General features: G+C 44.2%; 1 protein-coding gene across 5 annotated transcripts in view; it reads right to left on the bottom strand.

Moving 5' to 3' along the window:
• The window catches only part of CSGALNACT1 (chondroitin sulfate N-acetylgalactosaminyltransferase 1), a 355242-nt gene that overhangs the window by 94849 nt on the left and 237355 nt on the right, over positions 1–23038 (bottom strand). For 4 of the 5 annotated variants that reach the window (XM_030812279.1, XM_030812281.1, XM_030812278.1 and 1 more), the window contains exon 3: positions 5265–6194. In XM_030812279.1, the coding sequence (XP_030668139.1) occupies positions 5265–5898 (634 nt within the window). In that variant the 5' untranslated portion in view covers positions 5899–6194. Of the gene's footprint in view, positions 1–5264; positions 6195–19668; positions 19770–23038 lie in introns of those variants that run through there. The other variant, XM_030812282.1, reaches the window with a different exon arrangement.

Raw genomic sequence — 23038 nt, 5'->3', positions numbered from 1 at the left:
ACAAGGAAGGATTCATTCTACAAAGTACAGCCTCAAGCCATGTATTTGCATTTAAGTCTCTTACCTCTAATTTTGGAATGAAAGGCATTTATCCTTCCTTATAGGGACTTGAAGCATCGGCAAAGGCATGGAGATATTTGAGAGCAGTAAATGGATAGAGGGGCGTAGTGAGAGAGGAACCTCCTATCACACAGGCCTACTCCACATTGAAGAATAAACCAATGAGTTGTTCCAGAACACAGTGAAGTGACGGTAGTGAGAAAGACCCCGGTTCTGCCACCCCTGCTTCCCTGGAGATGCTGGCTCAGAGTTCCCAAGTCTAACTGAGACCCTGATGGCCTTTTGCTGTCCTGCCTGTGAGTCTCCTCCTACTACACCCTAAATACAAATGACAGCCAACACTATGGAGAATCCCCAGTCTTCCTTATTTCTGCACCAAGATGTCCAGATACCTCTCAAATGCCCAGAATGCACCTGAAAGGCTGTCTTATGATTTCCACCACAAGCCACAAAGGTGCTATCACTGAAATGGCACACTGACATAAGGACCCATTTCCTGTCCGCTAACATCCCCAGCACATTGCTCACCAAGCATGCAGGACCTGAAATTCTATTTGACTCATCCAGAGAAGCTTTAGCAAAGTGGTCACAGAGCATTCCTTAGAGGCTACTTAGTGATACACCGACAAGTGAAGTAAAAAACTGACTATCCCAGTGAGGTGTTTGTTGTAGAGTACAGGAGGTTGGCATTGACTGTACAGCCTGCTAATACGTGTTTACAGCTATCTCCCTGTGTCTTTGCTTTAAAACATATCTCAAGGTGCCCTCTTAGTCCATTGTGTGCTGCTGCAACAAACTACCTGAGACTGGGTTATTTACAAAGAACAGAAATTTATTTTCTCACAATTACAGAGGCTGGGAAGTCCAAGATCAAGGCACAGGCAAGTTCAGTTGTCTGGTAAGGTCTGTATCCTCCAGAGGAAAGGAATGCAGTGTTCTCCCATGATAAAAGGCATATGGGCAGAGGCCGGGCATGGTGGCTCACACCTATAATCCCAGCATTTTGGGAGGCTGAGCTGGCCTGATCACTTGAGGTCAGGAGTTTGAGACCAGCCTGGCCAACATGGTGAAAGCCCGTCTCTACTAAAAATACAAAAATTAACCAGGCATAGTGGCATGTGCCTGTAGTCCCACGTGCTCGGGAGGCTGAGGCAGGAGAATCCCCCAAACCTGGGACATGGAGGTTGCGGTGAGCTGAGATAGAATCAGCCCGCAGCCTGGGCGACAAAGCGAGACTCCATCTCAAAAAAAAAAAAAAAAAAAAAAAAAAAGGATAAGGGCAAGCTACCAAATGCTACATAGAACCTCTTTTACATGGGCCTTAACCCCTTATACATATGAGAGAGGAGCTCTCACGGCCTAATAATCATCTTTATCATCTTTTAAATACCCCAACACTTAATGCTATCACACTGGCAACATCTGAATTTTGGAGGGGACACATTCAAACCATAACACCCCCAAAGCCCTCACTTTTGTGTGGAACATAGCTTAGGTTCCATCTCATCTCAAAATCAACACTTTTTCATCTGACCCACTCTCACCACACTACTAACCCTGAAGAGGCTGGAGGAGGATGAGCCACACAGGCTGGTGACAGAAGAGCAAACCCATGGAGATGGTAGACACAAATGCCTCACATGGGAGTCACATTATCAGATGTTTGGATTGTGAAAGAGAGTTTGGAAAGCTAATTTGTTTGATGGGATAATGTCAAACTTATGTCCAAGGGATCTATTTAAAAACAGTAAATCAGAGCCAAAATACGTGCCACTTAGATCTCAGGATTAGTTTGTATATCCCATCCTGAAAGAATAACTAAACAACATAAAGAGGGATTTTTTGTGTACTTGAGACAAACAGTGAAGCACAGGATTTGATTCCATCTCTATTCTCACTTCTCTTCCCAGATGGTTGTAAAAAATTACTGCGATTACATAAGAATCCAACACAAAAATCAGTGCCAATGGAACATCTGGGGAAAGGGAAAAAAGAGACAAAAATCACTTCCTCTGTGTTTTGAGGATAGATAATAATGAAATCAATATAGATAAATTAGACATCTGTATGATATTTTCCCTTTGCAAGCTTCACAGAACTGTAGAAAGCGGCCACAGAAAGACCAGACCTTATAAGTAACATATCTGATTCCTCCCTTTTATGGAGGAGGAACCCAAAGGGGAGGTGGCTTGTCCTCCCTGGGTCACCTGGCAGGCTGGATGGCAGAGCATCTCTGAGAGATGGTTGCTTGGCAAAGCTATGGAGAAAAGCTTTGTATTTTGCAGACAAGAGAGACCAGAAGGCTGGGCTGGGAAGGGCGACAGAGGACATATGTTAGGTCTTTTGTTGGCAGATTAGGAAACTGAGTCTCAAGGAGCCTAAGGGTCTTGGTCAAAATCATAGCTTCTCAAGCTTGCATCATCACGTCATTTCTCTCACAATTAGCCTTAAGTTTTACATAACCAGGAACATCTGCAAGCATGCCTTGGACTTTTCTTGTTATTTTTTAAATACAAAGAATCCCCATCTTTGTCATACTACTTCAGGGTTCAGCAAATTTGTTCTTCGTTTGGAACTCTCAAAGTGTGCAGAACTCCTGTTTCTAACCAAGTTTTCCCACGGATTTTGAGAAATTGCCTCAACCTTGGATTACTGAAACCCAAAACCCCAAATCACTCTAAGGTTAGGAACCCAAAGAAGTTATTTTAAAGATACATTTCACCCTTATGAAGTCCTGTCACTTGTTGTAGTTCACTACAGAAGACAAATCTCAAACCAGACCTTTCCATTCCCTTCTTTCTCCTTAACTAGGTATGCATCAAAGAATTGTGAACCAGGATTGAAAAGGTCCCCAAATGTAATTCAGTTGAATCACCTCTCTGAAGCTAGAATCATCATTTATAACCACCTAGTCAAATGGTCACCCAGTTGATGATAGAATTCTTGTAGTGCCAGGAATCCCACTTTGTTCTGAAACATCACTATTCTCAAAGCTACTCCTTACACTGCACTTAATTCTATCACCCCTGCAGCTTCCTCTGACCGGTACAATCTTTCATAAGGCCCTGCTTCCTGTGACTATAAAAGATTATCTCCACAGTTTTGTGTTATTGATAACATTTTTCAAAATGAAATCAACTGCTTATGATAGTTCAATCTCTATAAATATATTTAAAGTGTTTGCCTTTATTTACTCATCAATGAAAACAGTTGACTAGACTTTCACCAAATATGGAAGACACGTGTGGATTGATCTGCCTTAAAAAAGCTGTGTGCTGCCCATGAAATCAACACTGAGTAGCTATAATGTGAGTCTCTCTAAAAGAAGGTCATCCGAGCCTCAGAGAAAATATACTCAGGGGCAAGAGGCTGGCGTCACTGACGATTGAGAAAGATAGGCCTTATGTGTTAAACTACTGTGCATAGAATAGCAGATAGATTTCAAATATGAATGCAGATTGAACATCACAAGGTCACACATTCCAAATTGCAGACACTGATTTGCAATCAAGTTCTTTTGAAACTGCTCTGTATGTGGGCAGCTCTATGTAGCACACCTCAGGGAGAGTGACAACCAGGATTTTTTTTAATGATGTTGAATGATTTTCCCTGAGGGTCGGCTAGTAAACTAATACATGTGGAAATGCTTTATAAACTGTAAAGTACTATAAAATGTGATGTTGCATCATCATGATGATTCTATTTTGAACTCTTACTATGTGCTTACCATGTGCTTACACAGGTTAGCTCCTGAACATTCTAGACATTTTTACTGTTTCATATAACTGAGTTTTTTTTTTTTTAATCTCACACCAAAGACGATCTTGTAAAAGATTTCTTTACCTGGCTCTAGGCATATAAAACTGATGATACACTAAAACTGCATCACTTTATGGTTCACATATCAAGTCTAAAAAAGCATAAAAGAAGAAAGTGTCCAAAGAACACAGGCATAAACAGCAGCAGGAGGGTTTCTGATTTGATGGAAGAGAGTCAGTTGTGCCTGTAGGCCCATGAGACAGTGGTTGTATAACCAAAGTAGGGAGTGGGGTTAGGCGGACACGGCTGTATTTCTGGGCAAGATGAATTACTTTTTTTTTTTTTGAGACAGAGTCTCACTCTGTCACCCAAGCTGGAGTGCAGTGGTGCGATCTCGGCTCACTGCAAGCTCTGCCTCCTGGGTTCATGCCATTCTCCTGCCTCAGCTTCCCAAGTAGCTGGGACTACAGGCGCCCACCACCAGGCCTAGCTAATTTTTTTGTATTTTTAGTAGAGATGGGGTTTCACCGTGTTAGCCAGGATGGTCTCGATTTCCTAACCTCATGATCCACCTGCCTCGGCCTCCCAAAGTGATGGGATTACAAGCGTGAGCAACTGCACTCGGCCAGATGAATTATATTCTTTTCAGAAATAGGGAAAGAACTAGATGTCCTTGAAGGTACTTCTTTTCCCAAATTATTAGTTGATTTTTGAACCAGTAACAATAGATAAGTTAAGAAAACATTAACTTCCAAGAAACTGGACAAGGCTGCTGTCTTCTAAAATTAGACACAAACACAAATTAATACTAGGCTGTTCTACACCCGTGAAAAAAAGATGAGCCATCATCTCACTAGTTTCCATGTGCTCTGACAATCTGTATGATATAATGTAGAGGTTAAGGACATGGACTCTCGAGTTGACTTCCAGGGTTCAAATCCTGGTTCTGTCACTTGTTAGCTGAGCAACTTCAGCTATTTAATTAATTTACACCTCCATTTCCTCATTCCCTAATGGGGTCATTACACGGGAAAAGAGTAAGTGTGGCTGGCACATGTAAGTGTAATAATATGTGCGTGTTATTATTCTGTTCATGGGCTTGCTAACCAAGCCCAGTTACTAGAAGTGCCCTGTCATATTTTATTTGGGTTTCAAAGTTTTATGTTTATCTATTTTTAAAATGAAAGCAAGAAGTTCTACCTTCTTCTGCCAAGGAACAATGAAACTGTCCACTCAAAGACTGTGGTTTCCATGAGAAAGTAAGTGGAAACAGATGTTTCTGCAAAGTAAAAAGCCATGCCGTACCTTTTGGTGTCACACACATAAAACTTTCCACCAGCCATCCCAGAGCCAGCTGCCAGCCTCCTGGAGCTGGAATCTGCCTGGGTGCCAGGAACCCCCAATTCCTTTTCTTCTCATTTCCCCCCAGTTCACAAAATGCTAACCTTCTATGAAATCAGAGGCCGTGTAAGGACGGTGACTGGGGCTGTTCTCTGCAGGATTGTTCAGGGTCTCCAAGGCCGATTCAATGGCTTCCACCAACTCATCCCGCTTGTCCTTCCTCACAGGCTTCTCCTCGGGGTGGCGGGTAAGGCCAGTCTCCAGCTGGTACACCTTCTGTAGAGTAAAGCTATCAAAAGGCACTGCTGCATACTCTGTGGCCAGCTTGACGCCAGCATGCACCTCTGCCTTGTCCACCTGCGAGTGCAGGAAGGCCAGGAGGTCAGCATGGGTTTTCTCTGGGGAGCTCCTGTCCAGCCCCAGGCCAGCAACATCGCTGGCTTGGTACTGCCCGTTCCTGAGCTGCTCACTCCTCTCCTGCAGCTCCTCCTTGAGCTGCGCGATCTGCCGCTTCAGGCTGCTCACGTAGTTGCGGTGCTGCTCCTCCCACTCCTGCAGGACGGCCTGGTACCCCTCCTTCCCCGTGGGGCTGTTGGCCCTGGGCAGTGCCAACTGCTCCTCGTCACCTTTTGGGGTGCAGGCCAACATGTACAGGACGGAGATGGCACAGCAGAGGAGCACCAGCAAAACCACCACCCGGGAAATCCACGCAAGCAGCCCCCGGCGAACCATCATCATTCAGGAATCAGCCATGCGTCCAGAACCGGTGGCATCCCTGAAAGCCGGGGCCCCCACGGAAGGGCTTCCCTGGGCTAGACCACAGGAAGCATGCGTTTGGGGCCCCCGGAGCTGATTGCGTCCATTTCCTTCTAGAATGGGTTCTGCCTCTTGGAATTAACCACCACACAGAGCAGCTTCTCTACTTTTAAAGGATGATCTTGCAGGCAGAAGCAATGACTTGAGTGAAATCTCCAAGTTTTCACCTTCATTCCCATCATAGCCTTCCTGATGTGCAGCCAACAGCAAGAGGGGACCTGGGAAGAAACATAAATGACATCAACACTTAATCAAGACAACGACTCCCTCAGGCTCCCTATGGCAATCAATATCCAACAGATCTCCCGTGAGAGTCATGGCAAATGCCTGTGATAGATGATTAAATATTGTTAAATGTGTATAAATCAGAACACAAACACACATCTGCAGTGTAACGCAAATAAGCAACAAAGGACACAGAAAAAAGATTGGAAGGAAAATGGCAAAATGTGAACAATAATTCTCTCCAGATGGAAAGATTAAGAGTCATCATTCTACTTCTATTTTTCTGTATCTTGTAATTTCTGCATAGTGGCTCATGTCCTGATGGTTAAAGGGAGAAAAGCAAAAATGTTAATGACACTGGAGTTGCTGGCAGGGGACTATTTGGCCAGAGCCTGTGCTGTGTTTGTTTGTCCCCTCCAAGTCTTATGCTGAAATGTGATCCCCAGTGTTGGGAGGTGGGGCCTGGTGGGAGGTGTTTGGATCATGGGAGTGGATCCCTCAGGCATGGCTTGGTGCCATTCTTGCTGGAGTGAGTTGGCACTCTTAGCTCCCATGAGAACTCCTTGATAGAAAGAGCCTGGCGCTTTGATTCTCTCTATCCCCACTCCCTCCTGCTCCCACCAGGTAATGCCTGCTGACCTTCACCTTCCACCATGAGTGGAAGCAGCCTGAGGCTTTCATCAGAAGCAGATGCTGGTACCATGCTTCCTGTACAGCCTGCAGAACTGTGAGCCAGACAAACCTCTTTTCTTTTTCAGTTACGCAGCTTCAGGTATTCCTTTAGAGCAGCAAGAATGAACTAAGCCTGCCAGCAGGGGTGGATGCAGCCAGGCGAGCCCACCTGCGTTCACCTGTGTGCACTCACTCAGAGCAGGGCTGAAAGAGGATCGACATGGTTCTGAGCTTTCTGATCAGGAACTGGGGAAGCACCCAGAGGTTCAAATATATAAATAATAAATGTGGACGGTAACACATCCAGAAGGGATCAGGGGACAATGGTTCCAGCTAACTCTTTGATGCTGCTTACAGACAGGAGAAGATGAATTTACCATAGAAAGGATGAGGTTGGGAGAAGAAGAGAGACCAGATTCAGAAATACTGTCCTGTTGGGACCCAAATCCCAGTTATACCTCTGCTCCAGTGTCTGTGAAGAATTCTATGTCCTGTTTGTTCATAAGAAATACTCAGACAGGTCCCAGGACCTTTCACATGCTCTGCACCTCAACTTTCAATCTCAACAAATGAGAAGCCAGTCTACCTGCCTGCTCCATTTTCCCCTGGGGTCACCCTTCCTGGTCCTCCACTCGTCATGGACATTTCCACAGCACACTCCTTTTCAGATGTTCTCCTTCCTTAATCCCTTTTCCTTGTCTTCCCTTACCCATCTTAGCCAGAAAAAAAAAAAAAAAAAAAAAAAGAATGATTAATGGAAAATAGACCAAATACAATTTCTTGTCTAGGGACATTTTAATGAAACCTTCCTAGACGCATCTTTCTTGTTTTCTCTTTGTCGAGACAGAGTCTCGCTCTGTCGCCAGGCTGGAATGCAGTGGCGCGATCTCTGCTCACTGCAATCTCTGCCTCCTGGGTTCAAGGATTCCCCTGCCTCAGCCTCCTGAGTAGCTGAGACTACAGGCACGCATCACCACGCCCGGCTAATGTTTTTGTACTTTAGTAGAGGTGGGATTTCACCATGTTGGCCAGGATGGTCTCCATCTCCTGACCTCGTGATCCGCCCGCCTCAGCCTCTCAAAGTGCTGGGATTACGGCGTGAGCCGCCGTGCCCGGCCCTCCTAGATGCATTTTTCTATAGCACTTCACTCACAAACAAGCTCCCTGAGGGTATCATGCCTTTGCCATTTTATAAAAACTTGTCATTTTAAGTAATCCTCATGATAACTAAATTATTCTTTATATAGTCTTCACCCGACTCAGAAAGCCAGATTCTGGGCCAATAATCTCATTTACTGGTAGTCTATCCTATTTAGCGATGAGAAGAAGAGCCCAGCTCAGTCAATTCGCACGTTCAGGACCTTTGGGAGAAAAGAGAGAGGTGTCCCTCTCAAAGACAGAATGTTAACAACCTCCGTTACTGAATATGCACTTGCTATGCACTATATCTACACAACAGCTCCTCTTCTGTTACCCAGGAGGTGTGCCTCTTACTGATATCACTATGTTATCAAAATAGTTTATTTCTCAACTTTTCTGAGAAATTCAACACTTAACATTCTCATATTTCCTTCAACCCAAGGATTCTCTCTACTGTAATTTAGAACAACACACAGTTATTAGTGCTAAGTTTAAAGTGCATGTTTACCCCTGGAAGCCTTTTCCGTCTGAGGAAAATCTTGGGATTTGTATAATTACTATAATTCAGTGATTGAAAACAGCTCAGCTTTGGTGTTGAGCCACCTTGCTGTTTCTAATGAAGTCTCTCAGATAAACTCATTATATCCAAGTATTAAATTACCAGTGAAGACATGTTATCATGCTATTCTGCCGCTTTCAAGACTCCTACTTTAAATAGATTGTCGTTAAAGACAAAACAAGCGAATCAAAAAACAAAAATGGAAGAGTCAACACATTTTGTTGTGTTGTGGAAACTTAAATTATACAGTTTTTCTCTCAGGGTTTTCTAATAAAATTGTATTTGCATAAAAGATGAAAATCACGTTGGTTAACTGAACACCATTTAAAAACTAAATCTGTGATTTGAAAATTTAAAACCAGACTATCTTTTTGTTCTGTTTCTATAATTTTCTTCAAGATCTAGTTGGGCTTTTGAAATTCACTAGTATAAATTTCAAATTTATTTGGTATTCCTCTCTTTGGAGAAAAGGAGAAAAAGTGGAAAAGAAAGATCTTTAGGAAGAATGGGCATTTTTAACAGAAATAACCAAAAGCCATAAGAACTGCTGCCAAGGAGGCAGCGATGAATTTTTCCTTTGAAATGTCAGAAGCAGATAACACGTGTCGGAAACAAAATTCCATTCTTTAACAGACAAAATATTTCTGAACCGTTCCAGCAATCTCATCTGTAAACAAAAGCTTAAAAACTGGTTACACTGAAGAGGCTGGGAGTATCTGCTTCCTGAAGTCAGGAGAAGCCTTTACCCTTTGGATTCTTGCTTCTGTGAACACTTCAGGTTTTTCCTTTGGCAGCACAAAACATCATTCTTAAAAGTGGGTGTCGGCCGGGCATGGTGGCTCATGCCTGTAATCCCAGCACTTTGGGAGGCTGAGGCGGGTGGATCTTTAGTGGTCAGGAGTTCGAGACCAGCCTGGCCAAGATGGTGAAACCCCGTCTCTACTAAAAATAAAAAAAAAAAAAGTGGGTGTTAGCTGGGCACGGTGGCTCACACCTGTAATCCCAGCACTTTGGGAGGCCAAGATGGGCAGATCATTTGAGGTCAGGAGTTCAAGAGCAGCCTGGCTAACATGGTAAAACCCCACCTCTACTAATAATACAAAAATTAGTCAGGCATGGTGGTGTGTGTGGCCTGTAATCCTAGCTAATGTGGAGGCTAAGGCACGAGAATCCCTTGAACCCGGCAGGCGGAGGTTGCAGTGAGCTCAGATTGCACCACTGCACTCCAGCCTGGGCAAAAGTGCAAGACTTTGCTCAAAAAAAAAAAAAAAAAAAAATGGGTGTCACCTTACCACCTCTGCCACCTTCAGGAAAAAAACACCTTGATGAGACATAACTGGACCAATATATACCTAAGCCACGAAAGCTCTGTGCAATCTCCTTCTCTGAGCAACAGTGAGAGAATTAAAGAGTTAAAATTTATATGTTCACAGACTTGCAGACGGAAAGCACCGTGTAATTAGCAAGCACTACTAGAAATTAGGGATAACAGTGAAAATACAGCTTTATGTGATCACAGCAGCATTGAGCTACTATTTTAAGAACTTTGAAAGGCACCCACATTTTTAGACCAGCTCAATCTCTTGGGGGTGGCTGTGGGACAAAGAGAGTAGGGAGCAAGGAGTCCCTGTCAACAACAAATTTTAGGACCCTTGGAAGAAGGGAGATGCATGTTCCTGGGTTTTTTTTTTTTTTTTATTGTAGAAAATCCTTATGTTCATCAGGTTTCTTGACACTGCCATTTTTTAAATGTTCATCCTTACTATGTTTTGCCTAATACTTTCCTTTCCCTGGCCAAACCCCCAGGGATGGAACTGTGATGCATCATGTCTGAAACTGGATTTCTTGATTAGAATGAAGGAGATATCCAAGCGCAATGCCTTTCCTGCCATTCTTGCAATCTCTGGACAACAAAACAACAGGGAGAAGTTTCTTCATGGTCTTCTGTGAAGGCAAAACACCCCTGCAGGGTGACGCTTGTAGGACTCACTCCAATCTGAGACCCGGAAACAACCTCCAAATAACACAGCAATGAACAAACAACAGATGACAGTGTCAGTCCACTCTATCTAGGATTCTGTCTTTACTCATTCATACAACAAATAGGCACTAAGCACTTAGTATGTTCAATGCACTGTATAAAAAGTTACAGGAGATGAAAAGGTGAACCAAGAACAAATCCCTGCCTCAATAAACTTACTAGCTTGTAGAGGAACTAACATCCTTTCAAATAACTATAATTTGAGCCCCAAACAGACAAACACCATTTAAAATAGATATAGTGTTAATGTCATGTTCCCGTCGACCAAATGTATGGGTGAGGAATGGGAGATGGGAGGATCTGAAAAGTACAAATATAATACATTTTAAAACGACGAAAGTTTAAGATAAATGTTATGTGTCATCAAAATTTGTCAAGATAAGATATCCGAAGTAGTTACAGGTACTGTTTACCATTTCATCTCAGAAGGTAAAACGAAGGCAGGTCAGGTTTGTTTCACAGCCTAAGACTTAACCGAAATGTGGCCAGTGCATACCGGGATTTCTATGACTAGGACAGAAGTTGCTCTTAGTTTGAGTGTAAGCATTTCACTCTGCAGATTTCAGTGAACATTTTGGTCACGAGAGCTGTGTACTCTGCCAAGATATGCCTACTAATGTCCACAAGAAGCTCATAAATCAAGAAAGACTCAAGGACAAGCCCTGCTGATGAAACGCTGTCAGGGTCACCAGCGGGCAGAAAGGACAGTGGCTTCAAGGCGAGGCCAGGGCAGGCAGCACTACATGCTACAATGGCAGGCCTTGTAAGTGATAAAGGAAACTATTCAAGGAGTGGCAATAAATTCTGCAAGACATCTCCACCCCGTGTTGCAGACACAGCCAAAAGGCTTGATGGAGAAAAAAACAAGCAGTGTCTATGGGGTCAGGAAGTGGTAGACCAAAGCCCTAATGCTGCAGTGCCAGTCGATTCCACTTGGGCACACACAATCAGCTCTTTGACAGCAAGGGCACAAACTAACCTTCAGTCAAAGGATTAGCTGTACCAACAGAACACAAACTCAAGTCATATCTCTCGGATAAACATACCATCCTGGATGTGAGTGGAAAGGATTCTTAATAAGAGTTTTCAAATGCTCTGAAAAATGGATATAAAGTCAGCACTGTAAACTTTATTTGAACATATGGCTTCATTTAGAATTCCCTCTACTCCAGCTGAATTCCTGTAGGCAGGGTGTGATAGCCAGGTGCCAAGATGGCCCTCAATGGTCCCTGCCTCCTGGTAGTCATACCACTGTGTGTTTGCTCCCACACCGTACTGGGGGCTTGATGTGAGTGATTGTATTAGTCTGTTCTCACACTGCTATGAAGAACTACCTGAGACTGGGCAATTATAGAGAAAAGAGGTTTAATTGACTCACAGGTCCACAGCTGTACAGGAGGCATGGCTGGGGAGGCCTCAGGAAACTTACAATCATGGTGGAAGGGAAAGAAAGCATATCTTCACATGGCAGCAGAAGAGACAGACTGAAGGGGGAGGTGTTACACACTTTTAAACAACCAGATCTTGTGAGAACTCACTCACTATGATGAAAACAGCAAGCGGGAAATCTGCCCCCCATGATCCAATCATCTCCCACTAGGCCCCTCCCCCAACACTGGGGATTACAATTCAAAATGAGATTTGGGTGGGGACACAAAACCAAACCATATCGGTGACCAACAAATATGGCAGAAGTGGTATGGCACTTGTGAGATTAAGTTGTAAAAGGGGGCAGCTTCTGTCTTGGGTGCCCTCTCTCCCAAGCAAGCTGCTGTGTTGTGAGCAGCCCTGTGGAGGGGCCCGTGGATGACCAACTGAAGCCTCCAGCTGACCGACAGCTAGCAAGGAACAGAGGCAGACCTGCCGGCAACCCCCTGAAAGAGCTTGAAAACGCGTTCTGCAGCCACAGTTAAGGCCTGAGATGACTGCAACCAGACAGCTTGATTGCAACCCTGAACCAAAACTATCCAGCTAAGCTGCTCCCGGACTCCTGACCCTAAGACCTTGTGAGATAATAAATGTTTGTTATTTTAAGATAAGTTTTGGAATAATTTGTTACATTCCAACAGATAGATAACTAATTCACAGGGTCACAGACTTCAGATTTACATAAAAATGCGATCTCTCAACCATACACTATTTGTCATTTTACAAAATGTTTTAATATGCCTTATCTCCTATGATGCAATAATCTTGTGACATCAGAAATACATTAATCAGTTCTCAGCTTGAGAAAATAAGGCTCAGAGAAGTTATGAGACTTGTCTAAAACCACACAACCTGCAAGATACAGAAATGGGACTCAAACCCATCTTTGACTTGAAGCCCAATATGCTTTCTTCCAAAGCCCTCCGAGATTTTATTTTTGAACAATAGTCATTAATCCAAAAATGTTTTTTTAAGTGTCAGGGACTTTAGGAAATCTGTAAAGTTAAAATGTAATTATGTTTTAGAGGAACACTGTTTCCAGAAACCAGAGTCAACAGTGGTGTGTTGCGTAGAAGTAGTTGACTATTACAGCACACAGGCCAAGTTAACTGAGAAGTGATGAAGCACAGCAGGTCTGCTTCCCTTCCAGTCATTGTCTTTGCAGCCAATGGCAGCACAACCCACCAAGCTGCTTAAGCCAGAAGCAAGAAAACCATCCCTAGCCCTTCCTTCTCCATCATCTTCTGCCATTGACTTATCACCATGTCAAAATGCTTCCTCTTCCAAAAGTATCTCAAATCAGTTCTCGCATCTCTACTTCCACCACCACCCTACTCAAGGCTCCATCATCTCCTACCCAGACCATGCACTAGACACTGAATATTAGAGGCGGGCTGTGGACATAGGACGATGGCGACAACGTGGGACAAAGGAGGACAGCAAAGGTCTTAACATGAAAGGAAAATACCTGAAAATGTAATGGAAGACACATGAAAGCCACTATAATGACTGAAAGACCCTAACGCTCCCAATTCCTACACCCAGTACATTCTGTTTATCGAATTTTCTCTCTATATATATATGTATTTTGTGCCATCTGCCTGCTGCTAAAGAAAATGAGTATATACAACCAACACCTACAACTGCTAGAGTCCACAATAATCTATCTCTTGTACAAAATTAATTAGTTTAGGGCTGAGGCCCAGTTATGTCATTGCTTAATGAAAGAAAAATGTTCTGAGAGATGCATCGTCAGTCAACTTTGTTGTTGTGTGAACATCATGGAGTGTACTTTCACAAACCTAGATGGTAGACCTACCGCACACCTGGGCCATATGGTATATAGCCTATTGCTCCTAGGCTAACAAACCTGTACCACATGTGGCTATAATAAATACTGCAGTCAACTGTAACACTGTGGTATTTGTGTATCTAAACATATCTAGACAAAGAAAAGGTACAGTAAAAATATAGTATTATAATTATAGAACCACCCACATGTATTCGGTCCATTGACAAAATGTTACACATCACATAACTGTACTTTCGAAGAAGTCAAAATGACCTGAAAATGAGCATAATAGCTCACCATCTCCCCAAACCACATCCACCCAGAAGTTTCAGAGCAGGGTTTTCAGGTGTCAGAGATCTTTCTGGAATGCAGTTTCTTTTTTCTATTGAGACTTTCATTGGCATCTATATATGGGCCAAGTGCTTTATCTTCAGCTATGTTCCTGATAGCAACTAAAGCAGTTCAGTATTACTGTGTATGCACTAAGAGGTGCTTGAGCCAAATCCCAGCGAGAGGACAGGGGTCCCACTGGGGTATCAACCATTAAATGCCAAGAGTTTGGAGTTGGCTGTGGAAGAATCCGAAGCCTCCTTCCCTGACCCCCTCCAGCCCTGACACCGAGCTACTTACCACGGGTACCAGCTCGGGTTTCACACAGACAGCAATCTGCATGGGCAGCTGCCTTGGTGGCCCTAGCAGTTTTGCTGCTTTTCCTCCTCTTTCCTCAACACTCAAGATCAGCTGTCTCCAAACATTAATTAAACATAAATAGCACATTTCAGGCAGTCATATAACTTTTGAACAGAGACTATATATATAAATGTATTTATTTAAAAATTATATAAAGTCCAGGCACAGTGGCTCTCGCCTGTAATCCCAGCACTTAGAGAGGCTGAGGCAGGCAGATCCCTTGAGGTTAGGAGTTTGAGACCAGCCTGGCCAACATGATGAAACCCCGTCTCTACCAAAAAAAAAAAAAAAAAAATACAGAAGAGGATTAGCCCAGCATGGTGGCTCATGCCTGTAGTCCCAGCTGCTTGGGAGGCTGAGGAAGGAAAATCACTTGAACCTGGGAGTTGGAGGTTGCAGTGAGCTGAGATCACTCCACTGCACTGCAGCCTGGGCGACAGAGCGGAAGTGTCTCCAAAAGAAAATAAAAATAAAATGTTATATACAAGCTTTAAAATGTAGTATTATGTATTTACAATATATCTAAAATAATAAAGCGTAAAACATTTTTAAATAATATTGTCTCCCCCTGATGGACCATCCTAGACCCCACAGACACCTAGCTCTAGGTTTCCAGTAGTTGATCTTCTGACTGCATTACAAGTGTCCTTGGGACAGGGCTCTTGCCACAACTGATTCCAGGGCCCCAGTGCCAGGATCATGCCTTGATCCCCCATTCCTTCGGGAACCCAGCCTCAGAGCGCCTTTCCTGCCTCGGGACCCTACTGTCTCTATCTCAGGGTCCCCAGCACCTGCTGTCAGGCCATGTGAACAAACTGCCAGGACTCCACCCACAACCCACTTCCCTTCCTTCCTCACTCAAAAGACTTAGGTTCAGCCTTCAGGATGCTCCTTGAGTCTTCCCTGTGAGGTCCACCTATCTCCAGGCTCAGAGGGCGTGTTCTCCAGGGACCAGCACTGACCCAGCCCAGGGGAACAGGCTTGCAGATGACTTCACAGTCAGGAATTCCCTAGGAGGGAGGGACCCTCCATCCCCTCAACTCCTCGTTGGTCTTTTAAAAGAATTCTCAGTAGAAAAGCAACTGAGAATAAACACGTAAGTGTAAATAAAAAGAAATATTAATAAATAATAAAATAAATAAATAAAAGAATTCTGATTCAACTTCCCTGCCTTGAAGCAGAAAAACCGAAATGTGGCAAAAAGAAACTGGCACCTGCTAATCAGAAAATGAAAGCACACTGATCACAACCACAAGCACCAAAAGACCAAAAAACAGACCCAAGTCTTCTTTTTGTTTTTGAGTTTGATTTTTAATTTACTGGCAAAACTTTAGAGAGGAGGCCTGATGGAGAGGGGCTTCCTGTCTATGCCAGATCATCTAGTCCCATTCCTTGCAATCACCACCCTTGCTTCAGGAAGACCTAAGGCAGGTAGTTGGCATGGGTGGTGGTCATGGACCCCAGAGGGTGCAATGAGGGCAGGACACTGGCATAAGAAGCTACTCAAGCCAGGTGCACAGAATAAAGATGCTTCCTGCAGCTGTAAGACGTCTCAAGCACACATGTGGGGCTGAGTCAGCTGCCAAACCCTGCAGAGAGACCTGCCTCCCAGAGTCCTTTGGGGCTCTTGGTGCCAGTTCTCACCCCAAACTGGGAACCGCATGAAACCAGACTTCCAACACCCTCCCCTTGTTCATAATTACAAGGACTTAGTGAGCATTTACTTTGGGGCCAGACATCATAGAAAGCACTTCACAAATATTATCTCATTTAATCCTCATAACAATCCTATGAGCTACATCTTATTATCCCCATTAAAGAAACAGAAACTGAAGCTTAAAGCAACGAAGTAACTTGACACAGATGCTCAGCTGGCAAGTAGCAGAGCCCAGCTTCAAACCCAGCTCCGTCTGATTCTTACCCACCACGCTATACTGTTCAACTCCCTTCATAATCTCGAACTGCTAGCTGAGACCTGCTCCTCATTCTACACCCAGCCTACCCAATTTTTCTTGTTTCTGAACTCATAGATATTATTTATGAGCTTGCCTGGCCCCTCAAACGTGGTATGAATCACTGCTTCTCTAGTTAAAATGTTTTGTACCCCCATGTAGCTGTGATTTGCATTTATGCATCTCTCAACAGCTAGGCCAACTCACACTATCCTGACAAATAATCCCCATCCCAGCATGCCCAGTGTGAGCCTTGCTCGATCCCTGCAACTGGGGCCAGGCAGAATATCTTCGCAACATTCAAGTGTTTCTAAGTGATTCCACCAGACCCACCAGCCGTGTGGCCTCCACAGACCAGGCTCTGGGCGGGCTGGGGGAATGTCACCCATTACTCCTTGGGTCTGGCCCTTGGGCTTCCATGATGGGAGCCCCCAGGAGGGGGTGAGATGCTGGAAGTGGCTGCTTTCTGGGGATCGAGGTGAACACTGCGGGCCCGGCAGTCCCAGTGGTTCAACTGCTGCCTTTGCTCCTGGAGTTTCCATTTCCAGCTGGAATCTGCAGCCACATTTATTTCCTGTTCTCCATTCCCTGTTCTGGCCATGACCCACTACACATCTGGAGGGGTGGCTGGTTTTTAGTTGAGATGCCTCAAACCTGATATGTGGGTATAAGATGCCAGGAGTTTATACTCACATATCAAGTTTGAAGCATCTCAACTAAAAAGCATCATGGCAAGTCGAATTTTTGAGCAACTAAGAAATGTTCTTTGAAAGAGGAAAAAGAGGGCTAGGCATAGTGACACACCTGTAATCTCAGCACTTTGCGATGCCGAGGTGGGAAGACCACCTGAGGTTGACAGTTCGAGATCAGCAGTCTGACCAACATGGAGAAAAACCGTCTCTACTAAAAATAAAGAATTAGCTGGGTGTGGTGGCAACATGCCTGTAATCCCAGTTACTCCGGAGACTGAGGCAGGAGAATCGCTTGAATCTGGGAGGAGAGTTTGCCGTGAGCCGAGATTGCACCACTGTCCTCCAGCACAGTCAACAAGAGTGAAACTCTGTCTCAAAAAAAAAACAGGAAGAAGAAGAAAAAGAGAATATCTCTAGGAGGGTTAAATTGATCACTATGGAAGGCTCTCCTGCCAAACACTGTGTATTAGTCCACTTTCATACTGCTGATAAAGACGTGCCCGAGAGTGGGTCATTTATAAAAAGAGGTTTAACGGACTCACAGTTCCACGTGGCTGGGGAGGCCTCACAATCATGGTGGAAGGTGAACAGCTCATCTTACATGGCAGCACACAAGAGAGAATGAGAGCCAAGCCCAAGGGGTTTCCCCTGACAAAAACATCAGATCTCCTGAGACTTATTCACTATCAGGAGAACATTACAGGGGAAACAACACCCATGATTCAATTATCTCCCACCAGGTCCCTCCCACAACACGTGGGAATTATAGGAGCTACAATTCAAGATGAGATTTGGGTGGAGACACAGCCAAACCATACCACACTCAGTTCTCTCTTCTTTCCTCTAGAGCACTGCAAAAGTAGATGCCCATGTAATGGCCATGTGTCAAACTAACATTCTCCTGTGCAGGCAGAAACCAGCCCTGGCACTGGGGAAGACTCCAAGACTCAGGGAAGTAAGCACCTGGAGAGATCAGGGTCTGAGGTCACATCACACAGCTTCCAGAGAAATGCATGCTGTTAATTAACAAAGAGGGGACTAAGTTAAAAATGAGCAATGCTCCCCAGCCAAGTACTTTCTGATACAGGAGTTAAGAAGCAATCACTTAGGCAGATAGTAAGGGTATGGGAGTCCTCAGTAAGGCTTTCTTTTAAATGAAAAGCAGCCCAAATCATTTTCTAACAAAGAGCAGCCTGTAAAGTCCAGCCCCAGACATACATAAGCAAGGTGGGAGTGTGCATGGATGATTATCAGCAGGACCTAATGACTAGATGTGCTCAAGATGGCGGCTCCATCTTCCCTTCTCTTTATCAGCAACGTGTACTGTAAGGAGCAGACAAAATGGTGCCAATCAACTGGAAAGCCTATTTGCATAATAAGATTAGCGTGGGGTGACCAACCTTCCCCACACACTATGTAAACATCATACCTAATCAAACCAATCTGTGAGCTCTATGTAAATCAGAGACTGCCTCCTCAAACCAGACTATACAATCCTGTGCAGTCTCTGCTAGTCAGTTCTTTTTCTGCTCTGAGACCCCTTCCTCTGTAGAGAGAGCTGTTTCTCTTTTTCTCTTCTGCCTATTAAACCTCTGCTCCTAAGCTCCTCATGTGTGTCCGTGTCCTCAGTTTTCCTGGTACACCACGAGGAACCCCACGGTATATACCCCAGACAATGTAGCTGCTTCACTTCCAGCTAAGCCATCAGCACAGGCCCTAAGCAGACTGCAGGCAGAGGTGCTGAGTGTAGACATCAGCCACAAGGTGGGATCAGAGGTGTGAATCACCACACTCTGTTGGGAAGGCTAAGGTGGCCCCATTAGCAAAACAGGCTCAACTTTATTTATTTATAGTGAAAAGCAGCACAGAAAGAAGAAAAACGAAGCTCTCTCCTTTCTGATAAAATGATCCTTGTACATTATGAGCAGACAGAAGAGGGGAACTGAGGATGAGAAACAATGTTTACCCAATGCCTTGACCAGGTATGAGCTGATGGTTTTAAAACATTCTTCTGACACAGCTTTCCAAGAACAAAACATTATGGAAAGCCCAATTCATTAAAAGATACAGGTGAAAGTGTCCACTTTGAGTCTAAGGTAGTGACCTAGTCCTCTCCGGCAGCCGTGGGGGTGGGGGTGGGGGTCTACCAAGTACTGCTGGAGAATCCTTGGACCTTCTCCATCACCTGTTGTCTCACTTAAACCTCATAATAACTTTAATGGTGAGTTGTTGATCCCCATTCTCCTAGACTAGGAAACTAGGATTCAGCAGGGCGGGGTGACTTGCCCACACAGCTAGTAGGCCCCCATATCCTGAAGCACCACCACAATGATCTGCTTCAATAAGCCTTACATTGCAAAAAGTAGACAGAGCTTCTCAATATATACAGAATTAAACAGCAGCACAGGGAAAGGCGATGGCCAAAGCAGGGCAAAAGAGAAAGAGCAGGCCAGTTGAGAAAACATGCAGCAGGGAACCCTGGAAATAGGACAAAACATCACCTCTAAAGAGAATCACTGGTGCCGATAGCTGTCTCGTGAAGTGCCAAATCATGCTTTGATCTGAAGGCGAGAGTTGGAGGATGTGTGTGACACTCTCCCTCCTCTCCATCTCAGGCTCCCCTGGGTGAGACACTCTGCTTTGCTGCCAAGAGCGACAACATAGTAATTAAAGCTTGTCTTCTTGGGCACTTGCGGTCACCTAACGGCTGCTGTATGCTCCCTTCTCCCAGGGGTGGCATTCCGGTCTCTCCACCCACAATCCTTCTCATCAGCCAGCATGATGGAGAAGCCTGGTCTGCCCCAGGCATCATGGAAGAACAGAGTCTGCGCAGTGGTCTCCCCACCCCCACCAGCACAGTCCCTAAGGAAGGATACCTGGGAACACTGCTACACTGAAAGGTGCAGGCACCCACTCTGGAGAGTACATGGAGGCATGTTCTGGAGAGTTCTGCTGGCGTGTTCGAGATGAGAGGGGTTAAGAATGAAACTTTTACTTTTAGTTAAGACAAAATAAACAGCCTAACTCCTCTCAGCTCTCCTCTTCCTTCCCCACCTACAAAAAGATATGAGCACACAAATGAGGGGCTTTCTTTTAGAAAGTGGTTATTATAGAACGGGACTACAGAATGCACGTATTGTGCAGAATTATTTTAGAAACTCCATGAAGCTACATCAACCAAGGCTTCTCTCTTTGTGCCGTCTATCTGAACAGAAAAATGGAATAAAAAATGTAGGCAAAAATAACAAGAGGAAACTCAATAACACATAAATGCAAGCTGCATTGTTATTTTTGGTAAAAGTAAGACCTACAGATAATATTGCAGACAATATTTTTAAGGCCGTAGCTCCAGCCTCCCCAGGCCTATGAGTCCCTCTCCTGGAGTCCCTCACTCCTGGCACCTGACGCCAATCCTATCTTATAGTCAGCAATCTCTACTAGGGAGTTAGTAGATTATTATGGCATTAGCTAAAAAACATTTCAAGATTTCATGCCTGTAAAGAAATGTACATGCAGTAGAAATTGTCCTGTTTCTATGCACAGATAGATGCCACAGGACAGTTATTTAATCCCAGTTTTAAAGTTTAACACTGTTGAAAATTCCACTAATATGTTCTCTCTGCATCCCTCTTAAAACATTCCATTCTCTTTCAGTAGACTTTCCTCTCATAATTATAACCCCACGCTATCTGCATCTTCCTTTTAACTTTCTGATACCTCCTATGAGGTAGGTTCTGTTACTACTATAACCATTTTGCAGACAGAGAAGGACAATGAGACAGAGGTTATTAACATGTCCAAACGCCACAGCGAATCGGCATCTCTAGTCCATTGTTGTCTGTGCTCTTAAGCACCATGCAACATGGCTTCTCTATAATCTACAGAGGTGCTTTAGCAGATGTATGTTCACCATGAGGAAAAGCACTGATAGGTTAATATGGAAACGCAGAATGCCCTTTCAACACACTGTCCTGGAGTGTAAGAGCAAAAGGGAGGTGTGGGGGAAGACATCAGAGAAAAGGCCCTCATTTCATGGCAGAAAATTTAAACTGATAGGATGAAATTTCATCCTACAGGTAACAGCTAGCCAGTTGTCTAAGATTTTAAACAACAGACTCACACGATCGGAACTGAATTTTAGCAAATAAGTAGTGTTTAGATGAACTGGAGAGGAAAGCCTGGCACTGGGGACACCAGATATGAGGCTATTACAGTGTTCTAAATAAAGGCCAGGGAAGCCTTCAACCCAAGCCACAGCACTAAAGATAGAAGAAGTACAGCAATTATATGAGGAGAGAAAAAAAAAGCTATCCATCAAGAGTAGGGCCCAGGGGGCCTGCACGGTGGCTCACATCTGGAATCCTAGCACTTTGGGAGGCTGAAGTGGGTACATCACTTGAGGTCAGGAGTTTGAGAACAGCCTGGCCAACATGGTAGAAACCCATCTCTACTAAAAACACAAAAATTAGCCAGGCAAGGTGGTGTGCGCTTGTAATCCCAGCTATTCAGGATGCTGAGGCAGGAGAATTGCTTGTAACCGGGAGGTGGAGGCTGCAGCGAGCCGAGATCACACCACGAGACTCTGTCTCCAAAAAAAACAAAAAGAAGAAGAAGAAGAAGAATAGCGCCAAGATCTAACATGTACATTTCTGAGGATGGAGCTGCCACTGAAAAATAACACACACAAGAGAAGTTCTAGGAGAAAGATAAGTTTGGTTTCATAGACTTGCAAACTTTGCTCTGCCTGCAGGAATGGAAGATAAGAGAGGGGGCTTTGAAAACAGAACTCTGCTGGCATTCTTCAAATTACTGCACAGGCAAGCATCTGCTCTACCAATCCCTGAGTCATGGTAAGACTTCACATGTCCATTTGTTCTGACTCTGTAAGGCGCTTCCACATCTTGTATTTCCCTTTCTCCTAGCAGCCAATGCAGTGGTTGACATCACAGGCTCTGAGGATGAGACCATTTGAGCCCTGCAGTTGTTTGGTTTCTCGAAGCCTTTGTCTCCCACACCTGAGGAGCACAGAAAGGCTTGTCTTATAGAGTCCTCATGATGTACTCAGCACAGTGCCTGGAACAGAGTTAATATGAAATCAGTGTGAGCTAAATTAAGGTCAAAACCGTACTAGTGAGAGAAACGTGGCATGGACATCACTTTGCTGATGAGAAAACTACCACCAAGAAATAAATAGCTGGTGTGTATACACAGGTACAGAGCTGGTAGAAAGCACAGTCAGAACCAGAACTCACAACTCGAGACTCTTCATCTTTTGCCTCTAAATTTGCACAGTCCAAATTTTAAATCAAAATAACTCACGTTCTTACCTCTCCAGATCCATTTATTTTAAGAAAAGAAAACCATAGTAAATTTGAAAAACTCTCTCTAAAATGCCATTTAAACAAAGTGGTACAGATTCCATTAGGGATGCTGGCAGATTTTAAAAGGCAACGTATGTAAAATGCTTAGCCCAGTGTCCTGGCACAGTGGAGGAGGACATTAGGTCGGGGGACAACAGATTCCATAGTTGTAGACATGGGGCTGCAAGCAGCAAGAGCATTTTTCTACACCAGGAACTTACCAAAAGGACTCTGGGTACACCTTGGTGAAGTTCTGACCTGCAAACTCACTCTTCAAGGTGCAGCAAGCACATTTGGGAGAAATCTCAAAACCTCGTAAGTTATTTTTAAATTGAAATTTTCCAGTAGCTCAAAATATGATTCGATACACTACTGTTCTAATTTCAGCTACTGGTACTAAAAATATTCCCAAGGATCAAAAAAAATTTAAACAATAAAAGATTCTTCCCAAAATAAGGCTGCAAGGTGTCTCTGGTGAGCGGAGTTTCCTGATTCCCTCTTCAGACTGCAT

This window comes from Nomascus leucogenys, chromosome 4, assembly GCF_006542625.1.
Source record: "Nomascus leucogenys isolate Asia chromosome 4, Asia_NLE_v1, whole genome shotgun sequence".
Classification (NCBI taxonomy): domain Eukaryota; kingdom Metazoa; phylum Chordata; class Mammalia; order Primates; family Hylobatidae; genus Nomascus; species Nomascus leucogenys.
The sequence above is the reverse complement of the archived record's forward strand: the minus strand, read 5'-3'. Positions and strand labels throughout refer to the sequence as shown.